Consider the following 14,937-nt stretch of genomic DNA (forward strand, 5'->3'; position numbering starts at 1 on the left):
TTCTACCTCTGGGCTACATTCCCAGACCTATTTTATATTTTTATTTGGAAACAGGGCCTCTTAAGCCAGCAAAAGCTGCTTGATCCTCCTGTCTCTGCCTCCCAAGCGCGGGGATTACAAGCATGTGCCACCACACCCGGCTCTTAATGGATTTTGTACTATTGTTAGAAATATTAGAGTATATTCATTTTAAATATTTAAAGACTAGCTGGGCATGGTGGTGCACGCTTGTAATCGCAGCATTTGAGAGGCTGAGACAGGAGGACCTCAGTTCAAGGACAGCCTCATCTACTTAGGCCCTTTGCAACTCAGTGAGACCCTGTTTCAAAATAAAGAATAAAAAATAGGGCTAGATGCTGGGTGTGGTGGCGCATGCTTGTAATCCCCGCGCTTGGGAGGCAGAGACAGGAGGATCGTGCAGGTGTGAAAGCCAGCCACGCTGGCTTAAGAGACCCTGTTTCCAAATAAAAAAATAAAAAATAGGTGTCTGGGAGTGTAGCCTGGAGGTAGAGGGGTTTCCAGGAACCCCAGTACCACCAAAAAAAAAAAAAAAATAGGACTAGAGGTATAGCTTGGAGGTAGAATGCCTCTGGGTTCAGATGGGCGTGGTGGCACACGCTTGTAATCCCAGCGCTTGGGAGGCTGAGACAGGAGGATTGCACAGGTCCAAAGCCAGTCTCAGCTGCTTAGTGAGGCTCTCAGCAACTTAGTGAGACATTGTTTCCAAATAAAGTATAAAATAGGTATAAGAGTATGAGAGTATAGCCCAGAGACAGAAAAGCCCCTGGGTTCCACCCCTACTACTACCACCAAAAAAAAAAAAAATGTCCCTGCGTTCAGTTCCCAATACCACATAAATAAATACATACATACATACATACTAAATACCTGGTATAGGTATATACCAGATCCTAGATGCTAGGGATATACCATCAAGCAAAACAGTCCTTGCCCTCTTAGAACCTACAGTCTAGTGGGAAAGATAAGATGATACACAGACACAGGCATATAATGTTAAAAGGTGATGAATAGCAGGAACAGTGGTACACCCCTGTAATCCCAGTACATGGGAAACTTAGACGGGAGGATTGCAGGTTCCAGGTCAGCCTCAGCAATTTAGTGATGCCTTTTTTCAAAATAAAAAATATAAGCTAAGCGTGGTGGCACATGCTTGTAATCCTAGTACTTGGGAGGCTGAGACAGGAAGGTTACAGTTTTGTGGCCAGTCTCAGCTACTTAGACCCTTTTTCAAAATAAAGAATAAAAAATAGGGCTAGAGGTATAGCTCTGAGGTAGAATGCCCCTGGGTTCCATCCCCATTGCTGCTAAAAAATAAAATAAAATAAAAAATATAAAGGCTAAAGGTGTATGGCTCAGAGTAGAATGACCCTGGGTTCAGTCCCCAGTACAAAAAAACAAAAAACAAAAAACGGGGCGGTATGATGGATGCTATTATGAAGAAAAGAAAGGTAATGGCTAAGAGTGATGAAGACTATTTTTCTAAACAAGGAAGTCAACGAAGACCTCCGTCTTTGAAATTCAACTGTGGAAGTAGTGCTGATGGGTATTAAAGGTAGAATGCTTTCTTTCTTTTTTTCGGTATTGGGGATGGAACCCAGGAGCATTCTACCTCTGAGCTACACCCCTAGCCCTATTTTTTATTCTTTTGAAACAGGGTCTCACTGAGTTGCAAAAAGCCTCACTAAGGGCTGGGTGTGGTGGTGCACACTTGTAATCCCTGCGCTTGTGAGGCGGAGACAGGAGGATTGCGCAGGTTCGAAGCCAGCCACACTGGTTTAAGAGACCCTGTTTCCAAATAAAATGTATAAAAACAGGTCTGGGAGTGTAGTCTGGAAGTAGAAGGGCTTCCGGGAACCCCAGTACCAAAAAAAAAAAAAAAAAAAAAAAAGCCTCACTAAGTAGCTGAGGCTGTCCATGAAGTCCATGAACCTCATTCTTCCTGTCTCAGCCTCCCAAATGCTGAGATTACAAGCATGTACCACCACGCCTGGCTTTAGAATGCTTTCTTAATGGTAACTTGTCTACTGAATAAATATTAAAATACTTTAATTTATTACACTGAAAATGTTTTTTTCTTTTTAAGTTGGACACATTGTCTCAGGTAGAAGAAGAGTCTCTGTTAAGAAATGATCTCCGTCCAGCCAATAAACTTGCAAAAGGAAATAGGTTATTCATGAGATTTGCCACAAAAGGTAAATTTGACTTTTGGTATTAATTTTTTGGGGTGGTGGTGGTTCTGGGGATGGAACTTAAGGGCATTCCACCTCTGAGCTACACCCCAGCCCTATTTTATGTTTTTATTTTGAAGTAGGACCTCACTAAGTTGCAGATGGCGTCACTAAATTGTTGAGGCTGGCCACAAACCTGTGATCCTCCTATCTCAGCCTTGGAAGTACTGGGATTACAAGCATGTACCACTACACTTGGCTGACTTTTGGTATTAATTTTTGCCTTCAATCAAAATTATTAATCATTGATTGAAATCTTTGTCTTTTGAATAGAACTTAGATCAAGTCATTTTCTTCAAAGCTGGGCGTGGTGGTGCATGCTTGTAATCCCAATACTTGGAAGGCTGAAATAGGAGGATCCCAGTTCATGGACAGCCTCAGCTACATAGGGAGGCCTTCCACAACTTAGTGAGAACTTTTTTCAAAATAAAGAATTAAAAAAAATAGGGCTGGCATGTAGCTTGGAGGTAGGATACCCTAGGGTTTCATCACCAGTATTACCAAAAACAAAAGTTCCCTTCAAACTATAATATTTTGTTTTTGTTCTTTTGTTTGTTTGGGTTTTTTTTTTTTTTTTTTTTGGTGGTACTGGAGTTCCTGGAAGCCTTTCTACCTCTGGGCTACACTCCCAGACCTATTTTATATTTGTATTTGGAAACAGGGTCTCCTAAGCCAGCATACACGGCTGGCTTTGAACCTGTACGATCCTCCTGTCTCAGCCTCCCAAGCGTGGGGATTACAAGCGTGCACCACCATGCCCAGCTAATATTTTGTTTTTATGAAATAATGACTTACAGACTGAGAGGAATTTCTGACTTTGAAAATTATTTTTAGCCGGGCGTGGTGGCGCATGCTTGTAATCCCCGTGCTTGGGAGGCAGAGACAGGAGGATCGTGCAGGTTCGAAGCCAGCCTTGCACGCTGGCTTAGGAGACCCTGTTTCCAAATAAAAATGTAAAAATAGGTCTGGGAGTGTAGCCTGGAGGTAGAAGGGCTTCCAGAAACCCCAGTATCACCAAAAAAAAAAAAAAAAAGAAAGAAAGAAAATTATTTTTAGCTAGGCATGATGGTGCAAGCCTGTAATTCCTGTCCTTGGGAGGCTGAGACAGGAGGGTAGCAGGTTCAAGGACAGCCTCAGGCAAGTAGCGAGACTCATTAACGTAGGGAGACCTTGTTTTCAAATAGGAAATAAAATTGGTCTGGGAGTGTAAAATTTTTGTGTTTTCTGGCTAAAGTAAGTTGCTTTCTGTTAAAGCTAGTTTGCCTGTTTTTCAGCCAGTTATCATCTGAACTATGAAAACTTTTTAAAAAATTATACTTTTTAATTTATCATGGCACATCCTCATGGATGGACATCACAAATATGCCCTTCAGCTCTGAGTCTCTCTCTTTTTTTTTTCAGTACTGAGGATTGAACCCAGGGGCATTCTACCTCCAAGCTACACTCCCATCCCTTTTTTTTTTTTTTTTTTTTCTTCTGGTACTGGGAGTGGAACCCAGGGGCTTTCTGCCTCTAGGCTATACTCCCAAAACCTATTTTATACTTTTTTTGGAAACAGGGTCTCACTAAGTTGCTGAGAGCCTCATTCAGTAGCTGATGCTGGCTTTGAACCTGTGAGATCCTCCTGTCTCAGCCTCCCAACTGCTGGGATTACAAGCGTGCGCCACCGTGCCTGGCTTCCTATTTTTAATTCTTTATTTTGAAACAGGGTCTCACTAAGTTGCAGAGGGCTTCACCAAGTAACTGAGGCTCCTGTCTCAGCCTCTCAAGTACTGAGATTACAAGTGTGCACCACCATGCCCAGCTTCTGATTCTCTCTCATAAGACTTTATACACTGATTTTTGGTAGGCATTAAAAAAATATCCACATATTTATATATATATTTTAATCATTTGCAGGTGTTAACCCTTTACTCTTAAATACTTTAATATGTATTTCTTTTCTTTTCTTTTTTTTTTTTTTTGAGGTACTGGGGATGGAACCTAGGGGCATTCTACCTCCAAGCTACACCCCTAGCCCTATTTTTCAGTCTTTTTATTTGTGAAACAGGGTCTCACTGAGTTGTGAAGGGCCTTGGTAAGTAGCTGAGGCTGTCTGCGAGCTGCGATCGTCCTGTATCAGCCTCCCAAATGCTAGGATTACAAGTGTGTACTACCACGCCTGGCTTGAATATGTATTTCTGAAGACCAGGGACTCTGTTTTATCCACAACACAGTGATCAAAGTCAGAAAACTTAGTATTAATACCATATGTAATAACTAACCCATTGTTCATGTTTAACAGATTTTATCAATATTAAAAATAGGCTTTCTGTAGATTATCTCACCCTATAGATCTAAGATCTACACTGGGATTGATATTTAAGTATGTCCTGTTTCTTAATTTCCCTTACTCTCTGGAACTACTCCTTTGCTTAGTTTTCTTGATTGAGACATTTCATTAATTCATTCATGAATACTGGGGATTGAACTCAGCAGCATTCTCTCTTTGAGCTACACCCCCAGGCAGATTTTATTTAATTAATTTTATTTATTTTTTGCGGGTCTGGGGATGGAACCCAGGGGCATTCAATCTCCAAGCTACACTCCCTGCCCTATATTTTTATTCTTTATGTTGAAACAGGGTCTCACTAGGTTGTGGAGCACCTCACTAAATAGCTGAGGCTGTCCACAAACTGATCCTCCAGTCTCAGCCTCCTGAATGCTGGGATTACAAGTGTATGCTACTACGCCCGGTTCTTTTTTTTTTTTTTTTTTTTTTTTTTTTTTTTGGCGGTACTGGGGATGGAAGCCAAGGGCATTCTACATCTGAGTTATACCCCCAGCCCTATTTTTTTATTCTTTATTTTGAAACAGGGTCTCACTGAGTTGCAGAGGGCCTCACTAAGTAACCTAGGCTGGCCGCGAACTCAGATCCTCCCGTTGCAGCCTCCCCAAAACTGGGATTACAAGTGTGCACCACACACCCAGTTCAGATTTTATTTCTTATTTGGAAACAAGGTCTCACTAAATTGATGCAAGTCTTTCTACTTGCTGAGGCTGTCCTCGAACCTGTGATCCTCTTGTCTCAGCCTCCCAAATACAGGGATTACTGGTATACGCCAGCCACCATGCCTGGTGTATATATATATATATATATATATATATATATATATATATATATATATATATATATATATATATACTGGAGGTGGAACCCAGAGGCTTTCCACCTCTGGGCTATACTCCCAGACCTATTTTATATTTTATTTTGAAACAGGGTCTCACTAAGTTGCTGAGACCCTCACTAAGTAGCTGAGGCTGGCTTCAAACCTGCGCGATCCTCCTGTCTCAGCCTCCCAAGCACGGGGATTACAAGTGTGCGCCATCACGCCCGGCTATATTTACTTTTTATTGTATATATATTTTTGGAGTACTGGGGATTGAACCCAGGGGCATTCTACCTCCGAGATATAACCCACCCCTATTTTTTTTATTACTTATTCTGAAATACATGCACACACACACACACACACACACACGCTCATTTTCATTTTTTTGTTACTAGGGATTGAAGCCAGGGGCGTTCTATGTCTAAGATATATCCCTACCCTTTTTTATTGTATTTTATTTTTATTTATTTATTTATTTATTTTGTGATACTGGGGAGGTAAGTTGCTGTAATTTGCAGAGGGCTTACGTTCTTGAAGCTGGCTTTGAACCTGTGATCCTCCTGTCTCAACTTCCCAAGTATTAGGATTACAGGTGTGTGCCACCACATCTGGCTTGACTTATAGAAAACCTCAGTTTGGGTCTTTGTACTGTACCCTCCTGGTTTCATTCAGGATGGACATTTGAGGAAAGAATACTACAGAAGTGATAATGTGTCATTTTCAGTGCATTGTATTAAGAGGTACATAAAATTTATTCATCTTATTTTTAAGGATATTAACTTTTTATTCACTTGTTTAAGGTAATGATTGATGGCCAGGTTGCTCCATTGCAAAATTAACTATTTTTCTGCTTATAATTTAAAAATTGGCAGGAAAATGCATTGAGATTATATGAATAGTCTCTTGTGCATCACACTCATATGCAGTAGCTTTAGCACCCATTAATAATCCATGACTCTATCATTTCTTTATTAGTTGGCAGTCCAGTCTGGACACGAACTTTCTCTCTCTCTCTCTCTCTCTCTCTCTCTCTCTTTTTTTTTTTTTTTGTAGGTCTGGGGATGGAACCCAGGGGCATTCGACCTCCAAGCTACACCCTCTACACTATTTTTTTCTTTATTTTGAAACTGGGTCTCACTGAGTTGCATAGAGTCTCACTGAGTTTCTTTTTTTTTTTTTTTTTGGTGGTGGTACTGGGGTTCCTGGAAGCCCTTCTACCTCCGGGCTACACTCCCAGACCTATTTTTACATTTTTATTTGGAAACAGGGTCTCCTAAGCCAGCGCGCGTGGCTGGCTTCGAACCTGCGCGATCCTCCTGTCTCTGCCTCCCAAGCGCAGGGATTACAAGCATGCGCCACCACGCCCAGCCGAGTCTCACTGAGTTTCTAAGGCTGTCTGTGAACTGTGATCCTCCGGTCTCAGCCTTCCGAGTTTACAAGCGTGTGCCAACACGCCCGGTTCAAACTTTCTCTTTTTATTCTCTTTTTTTTTTGTTGTTGTTGTTGTTGTACTGGGGATAGAACTCAGGGGTATTCTATCTCCGAGCTATACCCCCCCCCAGTCCTATTTTTTATTCTTTATTTTGAAACAGGGTCTCACTGAGTCGTAAAGGGCTGTTGAGGCTGTCCTAGAACCGCGATCCTCCTGTCTCAGCCTCCCAAATGCTAGGATTACAAGCATGTGCCACCATGTCCAGCTAACTTTCTCTTTTTATTTATTTATTTATTTATGTATTTATGTATTTATGTATTTACTTGTATTTGTTTAGAGTCATAGAATATTGGTCAGTGATTCAGCAATGATTCATTGCTGTCATTATTTTGATTCACCAGTTGTCCTGGATTTGGCCTGTGGAGCCCCTGCATACTTGGACAAGCCCCATGACTCTTTGAACATTTTCTCAATTTATAGCAGAACAAAACATTTTGTTTTTCCAGACTCAGTTTGTACTCTACCTGTTCCAGATCTGGAATCAGCCACTTCTCCAAGAAGCTGGTGTGCATGGGTTTTTTAGGGACATAGAGGATGGAGGAGTTGTATGTACTGATTGTTGTCCCATTTGCTTGTAGCACTGGATGCATTTGCAGTGGTATTTGCCTTTTGCAGTCAGTGTCCAAGGAGCTGTTGAAGGCCTTTGTACTACTGCTTTTCATAAACATATGACCACCAATCGTTTTCCCTTTCTGTTAACTTGCATTTTAATGTGACAGGTGTGATCATTCTCATATTTATTCAGTTGAATGGCTTTTTTAGTGCATTCTAAATGTATAGTACTCTCTGCTGTTTTTAAGCCAATTTGAGGACTATCACAATAAAACAAGAAAAAAAGATTTATCAAGTATATGAAATCATGTAGTTTGATTCTTTAACCCTTGTTTGTGGTTTTCTTTTTTTTTTTTTTTTTCTGTACTAGGGATGGAACCCAGGGGCATTCTACCTGTGAGCAACATCCCCCAGCCCTATTTTTTTATTCTTTATTTTGAAACAGGGTCTCACAGAGTTGCAAAGGACCTCACTAAGTAGCTGAGGCTTTCCATGAACTGCGATCCTCCTGTCTCAGCTTCCGAATGCTGGGGTTACAAACGTGTGCTACCACACCTGGCTGGAGTGTTTGTCATTCAAAAATGAATATTAACTTCCAGAGGATAGCAAAATGTCACCTGAAGTCTTAAAAAAAAAACAACACAAAACTGCTTGGTGTGGTACACGCTTATAATCCCAGTACTTGAGTGGCTGAGATAGGAGGATCGCAAGTTCAATGTTAGCTTCAGCAACTTATTGAGGTTCTCAGCAGCCTAGTGAGACCCTGTTTGAAAATAAAAAATAAAATAGGGCTAGGGGTGTATCTCAAAAGCAGAATGCCCATGAGTTCAATATAAAACAAAACAAAACTCCTATGCCTCTTAGAACTTTATATTGTTCTTTTTTTTTTTTTTTTTTTTTTTGTTGTACTGGGGGTGGAACCCAAAGGCTTTCTCCCAGACCTATATTTTATTTGGAAACAGGGTCTTACTAAGTTGCTGAGAGCCTCACTAAGTAGCTGAGTCTGGCTTTGAACCTGTGCGATCCTCCTGTGTCAGCCTCCCAAGCGCGGGGATTTCAAGCGTGCGCCCCATGCCCGGCTTATTGTTCATTTTTCATAATATTTCCTCTGCTTAGTCAGCTCCTAAACAGCAGCTTAACCTTCATCATCTCAGTATTTTACTTTACCTCCTCCACAAAATGCACTGCCTTAATATACACACAGCGAAGGGAATATTTATAGAAACTGTTCTTTTTAGTTGTCAAATTGCACTGAGCTAATTTCAGCTCTGGAGAACGTTATGTGTTTTTTTTAAAAACCCATTCAACATTATCTTCATATCCACAGGAATTCCTAGGTAACTGTTGTAATTAAATTTTAGATGACAAAAAGGAACTTGGAGCAGCTAGAAGAAGTCAGTATTACATGAAATATGGGAATCCAAATTATGGAGGCATGAAAGGAATTCTTAGCAATTCTTGGTGAGTTTGAAACCTTGAAGTATAGTAGTTTAAATATTACTTAAGCTTTTTCTTAATTCTTCAGTCAGTTGGTATTCTGTAGTGGAATGTAAAAACCTCATGTGGACTGAAAAAGACAATGGGGAAGAATTCAAGATTCTTAACTGTGATGAATGATAGGAGAATACTGTTTTCAGTTCACTTAAATATCTGCTTCAGCACCTAATATTGCTTTATTGTCTGGTTGAAATGAATTGATAGATTTCAGGATCCTTCCTGATGGTTTCTGATCATGTGCTTATTTTGACAATGTTGCAGGAAACGAAGATATCATTCCCGTCGCATTCAGCGGGATGTGATCAAGAAGAGAGCCCTGATTGGGGATGATGTTGGCTTGACATCGTATAAACACCGACATTCCGGTAGTTGCCTGCTCAGCTCTTGGGTAGACACATATTTGGCTCTCGAAATCATATTTTTATTCTTAATACAGTCTTTTAAGGTTCCAAACTTTATCATCCTTTCTTCCTTGCCCTCACCCTCTGCCAACATATAGGAAAGTAAGTCAAGTCACAATTAATTTTAAATTGCCCATGCACAGAAGTCATAATTTTATAAAAACTGTTTTAGAAAACAACAACAAAAAAAATGTGAATAGGGAAAACTAAAATAAAACTTCTTAAAAACTGAGTTGTTCAGCTGGGTGTGGTAGTGCACACTTGTAATCCCAGCATTTGGGAGGCAGAGACAGGAGGATCGTGGTTCACGGACAGCCTCAGCTACTACTTAGTGAGGCCCTTTAAACTCAGTGAGACCCTATTTCAAAATAAAGAATAAAAAACAGGGCTTGGGGTATAGCTCAGAGGTATAATGCTCCTGGGTTCCATCCCCAGTGTTGCCCAAAAAAAAGAAAAAAACTGAATTTTTTCTATTCTAAAACAACTGCATGCCAGTTGTGATGGCATACATTTGTAATCCTAGTACTTGAGAGGCTGATATAGGAGAATCGCAGGTTCACAGCCAGCCTTATCTACTTAGTGAGGCTCTCTGCAACTTAGTGAAACCCAGTCTTGAAATAATTAAAAAATAGGGCTGGGGGGAGTGGTATAGCTTGGAGGTAGAATGCCCCTGAGTTCAATCCCCAGTTCTGCAAAAAGAAGAAAGAAAGAAAGAAAGAAAGAAAGAAAGAAAGAAAGAAAGAAAGAAAGAAGAGAAAGAGAGAGAAAGAGAAAGAAAGAAGGAGAAAAAAAGACTGCAGCCAGGCATGGTGTGGACACTTGTAATTCCAGCATTTGGGAGCCTGAGACTGGAGAATTACAGTTTGTGGACAGCCTCAGCTACATAGCGAGGCCCTTTGCAACTCAGTGAGACCCTGTTTCAAAAAATAAAAAAACTAAAAGATTAAAAAATAGGGGCTGGGTGTGTAGCTCGAAGGTAGAATTCTCCCAGCTTCCATTTCCAGCACCACAAAAACAACTACATGAAAAATAATTTTTAAAATATATCAACTTGGTTGATTTTATTTATTCTTGTTCTGATAATGTAAATAGGCTGCTGTGTCAAGTACTTTTTGTGTATTGAATGCTTTTGAATGCCACAGAAAAGTGGGATATTATGGCTTGAGCTTTCTTTCTCTGTTTTTGTACTTAATATAAATGAATCATTTTTATTTGTTTTATGAAGATTGATTTTATTTGCATTTAATGCATGGACTACATGTTTTATAGAACTAGCCAAGTTAGCATATGACCTAAATAAGATACATACATTTTAATGGGACAGAGAGAGTCTGTATAAAAATATACATTTTTATTTAATGTGTATTATAGAATTACATGATATCTGTATAATAATATGTATATTTTTCTATTACACAGCACAGTTAACACTTTTCCAATTTCAATTACATTAGGGCCAGGCATGGTGGCACATGCCTGTAATCGCAGGTTCGAGGCCAGTTTTATCAACTTAGACCCTATTTCAAAATAAAAAATAAAATAGCACCAATAAAAATAAATAGCACAAAAAAAAGATATTGTAATCATTCACACTTTGTGTTCATATAAAGAAATTATAAAGTAAATTGCCTCTAGGTGTGGCGTAATCTCAGGCTTGGGAGGGTGAGACCAGAGGATTGCAGATTTGAGGTCATCCTCAACACTTTAGCAAGGCCCTTGGTAACTTAGTGAGACCTTGTTTCAAAAGTTAAAAAAAAAATAGTGCTAGGAGTGTAGCTTGAAGGTAGAATGTCCTTGGGTAAATCTCCAGTACCACACACACAAAAAAAAAGTAAATTGCCCTTAATTCTTGTATCCTAATATGACAACTTATTTCATATATTTTCCCATTTGTCTATTTTCATAGAGCATTTTTTATGAACTTTAAAGTTAGTAGATAATTTCCATTATTTTGTATGGTTATGTGCTATGAAGTTGCTATGAACATTGAAATAGCAAATATTGAGCTAATACAGCCTCTGGTAGGCCGGGCATGGTGGTGCAAGCTTGTATCCCAGTGCTTGGGAGGCTGAGACAGGAAGATCGCACAGGTTCACAGCCAGGCTCAGGTACTTAGTGAGGCTCTAGGCAACTTAGTGAGACCCTGTTTCCAAATAAAGTATAAAATAGGTCTGAGAGGATAGCCCAGAGGTAGAAAAGTACCTGGTACCACGAGAAAAAAGAAAAAAAGCCTCTGGTAAACTGGGTATGGTGGCACATGCTTGTAATTCCAGCATTTGGGAGGCTAGGACAGGAGGATCTTGGTTTGAGACCAGCCTCAGCTACTTATACCCTTTGCAAATCAATGAGACCCTGTTTCAAAATAAAGAAGCCAGGCGTGGTGGAGCACTCTTGTAATCCCAGCATTTTGGAGGCTGACAGGAGGATCCCAGTTTGCAGACAGCCTCAGCTACTTAGTGAGGCCCTCCGCAACTTAGTGAGACCCTGTTTCAAAAATAAAGAATTAAAAACAGGGAAGGGGGTGTAGCTCGGAAGTCAAATGCTCCTGGGTTCCATCCCCAGACCCGCAAAAAAAAAAAAAAAGTAGTAGTAGCCGGGAGTGGTGGTGCACACTTGTAATCCCCACGCTTGGGAGGCGGAGACAGGAAGATCACCCAGGTTTGAAGCCAGCTGCACTGGTTTAAGAGACCCTTTTTCCAAATAAAAATATAAAAATAGGTCTGGGAGTGTAACCCATAGTTAGAAGGGTTTCGAGGAACCCCCGGTACCACCAAAAAAAAAAAAAAAAAAATAGCCGGGCGTGGTGGCACGTGCTTGTAATCCCCGTGCTTGGAAGGCCGAGACAGGAGGATCGCCCAGGTTCGAAGCCAGCCGTGCTGGCTTAAGAGACCCTGTTTCCAAATAAAAAGTATAGAATAGGTCTGGGAGAGTAGCCCTGAGGTAGAAGGGTTTCCAGGAATTCCAGTACCACCCAAATAATAAATAAATAAATAAATAAATAAATAAATAAACAAACAAATAAAATAAAGAATAAAAAATAGGGCTGGAGGTGTAGCTCGGAGGTAGAATGCCCCTGGATTTCATGCCCAATACCACAAATATGTAACCCTGTTGATCAATATGTAACCTTGTTTTTCTTTTTTTTCTGTGTAAAGATACCTCATTTAACATATAATGTTGAGTAATTAATGTGGAATTCATGGCCAGCAACACTGTAACTCATGCCTGAATGGGACTATCTAACACATGTATTTTCTCCTTAAGTCATATCACATAGCCTTCTTGTACTTAACAACACTAGACAGCACTTTAACCACTTTATTTGGAGGACATCTTAAACAGTGAAGCCACCAAAAAAAGCACAAAAATGTTGAAAACATGGCAGTCAGTAGACTGAAAAGGACACTTGGTTACAGAGTGAGAGATGAAACAATAAGGTAGAGTGCTGCTTTGTTTGACCTCAGCTGGGAACAAATGTATCTAGTGACTCAGTTTTCTTTGTTGTGCTGCATATATCTGCAAATGACCTTGAAAGTACCTTGAATATTGATTTAGGAATTATAAATGATTTTAACAGATTTTCAAATATAAAACTTGGGAAGCCAAGTGTGGTGGCACACATTTGTAATTCCAGTACTTGGGAGGCTGAGACAGGAGGATCACAGGTTCAAGGACAGCCTCAAGCAAGTAATAAGGTTCTCATCAACCTAGCAAGACCATTTTCAAATAAGAAAATTGGGATGGGGATGTAACTCAAAGGTAGAATGCTTCTGGGTTCAATCCCTAGTACCACAACAACAACAACAAAACTTGTGAATATAAGTATTAACTCTTTTAAATGACATTATAATACTCCATTAGGCTGCCAGATTATACTTTGCCTAACCATTCTCCTATTGCAGGCCTCAGAATGGTATCTAGTTTGGTACTGTTATGGATAATGCTCCAATATTATCTCAAAGATGGAATTTTGTTCACCAATGTAGAGTAGAAAATCATACTTGTTAGTTTTATTTATTTATTTATTTATTTATTTATTTATTTATTTATTTATTTATTTAATGGTGCTTGGGATGGAATCCAGGGGCATTCTTCCTCCAAGCTACACCCTCAGCCTGATTTTTATTCGTTATGTTGAAACAGTCTCACTGAGTTGCAAAGGGGCCCACTAAGTAGCTGAGGTAGGTAGGGGACCACAATCCTCCAGTCTCAGCCTCCCAAATGCTGGGATTATAAGCGTGCGCCACCACGCCGGGCTCCATACTTGTTAGTCTTAGTCTAGGTTTTTCGTCATTTTTTTTTTGTTGTTGTTGTTAAATTCTTTCAGCATTAGTGAATGTTCCTGAGGAACCCATTGAGGAGGAGGAAGAGGAGGAGGAGGAGGAAGAGGAAGATCAGGACATGGATGCAGAAGACAGGGTTGTGGTAGAGTACCATGAGGAGCTTCCAGTTCTCAAGCCAACCCGGGAGCGGAGCTCATCCAGGCGGTCTAGTGCCAGCAGCTCAGACTCAGATGAGATGGACTATGATCTAGAACTGAAAATGATTTCCACTCCCTCACCAAAGAAAAGCATGAAAATGACTATGTATGCTGATGAAGTGGAATCTCAGTTGAAAAATATTAGGTAAAAAATATTTTTATCAATTTTATTTTGTATTTTGGTAGTGCTGAAGATGAAACTCAGAGCCTTTGCATGCTGGATAAGCACTCTACTGTTGAGCTATGTCCTAACCCCTAGTTCGATTTAAACATTAATTATGAATATTTTAATTTATCTTAATATTTATTTATTTATTTATTTATTTATTGTGGTTGGGGAGGTAAACCCAGGGACATTCTACCTCTGAGCTATATACCCAGTCCTATTTTTTTTTTTTTTTTTTTTTTTTTCAGCACTGGGGAATGGAACCCAAGGGCATTCTACCTCCAAGCTATACCCCCAGCCCTATTTTTTTAAATTCTTTATTTTGGAACAAGGTCTCACTGAGTTGCAGAGGACCTCACTAAGTAGCTGAAGCTGTCTGTGAACCTTGATACGCCTGTCTCAGCCTTCCAAATTCTGGGATAACAAGCATGCGTCACCACTCCCAGCTTATTCTTTATTTTGAAACAGGGCCTCACAAAGTTGCAAAGGCACTAAGTAACAGGCTGGTAAACAGGTAAGTAAACTTGTGGTCCTCCTGTCTCAGCTTCCTAAGTACTGGAATTATAAGCATGCTCCACCACGCCTGGCTTTGCATCTTAATTTTTATATCTTAACTTTATAATCACTTTTATCTAGTCTGATTTTAGTCCTTGTAGGAGATGAATAAAAGCATCCAGTTATTCTTATATAAGCAGTGTCCTCCTTAAATAGTACAGAAAGTTAAAAAAAAAAAAAAAAGCTGGGTGCCTCAGCAGTATAGTGAGACCCTTTTTCAAAAAAAAAAAAAAAAAGGTCTGGGGGTATAGTTTGGAGGTAGAATGCCCAGTACCAAAAGAAAAAAGAAAAACAAAAACAGTAAAAATTACCTGTCTTCCCAGCCTTCCATGAATATAACAATTGTTAGCAATTGGTTGAATATCCTTCTAGCTATTTTTATGCATATACATA

The 14,937-nt window shown here is 39.8% G+C and overlaps 1 protein-coding gene across 1 annotated transcript in view; it reads left to right on the plus strand.

The window, feature by feature from the left end:
• NCBP3 (nuclear cap binding subunit 3) overlaps positions 1-14,937 on the plus strand; it is a gene marked incomplete at both ends in the record, with an annotated part of 42,556 nt that overhangs the window by 21,234 nt on the left and 6,385 nt on the right. Inside the window, 4 exons of the mRNA XM_080714212.1 lie at positions 2,105-2,213; positions 8,807-8,906; positions 9,204-9,307; positions 13,671-13,968. Of these exons, the coding sequence (XP_080570338.1) occupies positions 2,105-2,213; positions 8,807-8,906; positions 9,204-9,307; positions 13,671-13,968 (611 nt within the window). The remainder of the gene's footprint in view (positions 1-2,104; positions 2,214-8,806; positions 8,907-9,203; positions 9,308-13,670; positions 13,969-14,937) is intronic.

Source organism: Muscardinus avellanarius (genome assembly GCF_963383645.1).
Source record: "Muscardinus avellanarius genome assembly, chromosome: 16".
Lineage (NCBI taxonomy): Eukaryota > Metazoa > Chordata > Mammalia > Rodentia > Gliridae > Muscardinus > Muscardinus avellanarius.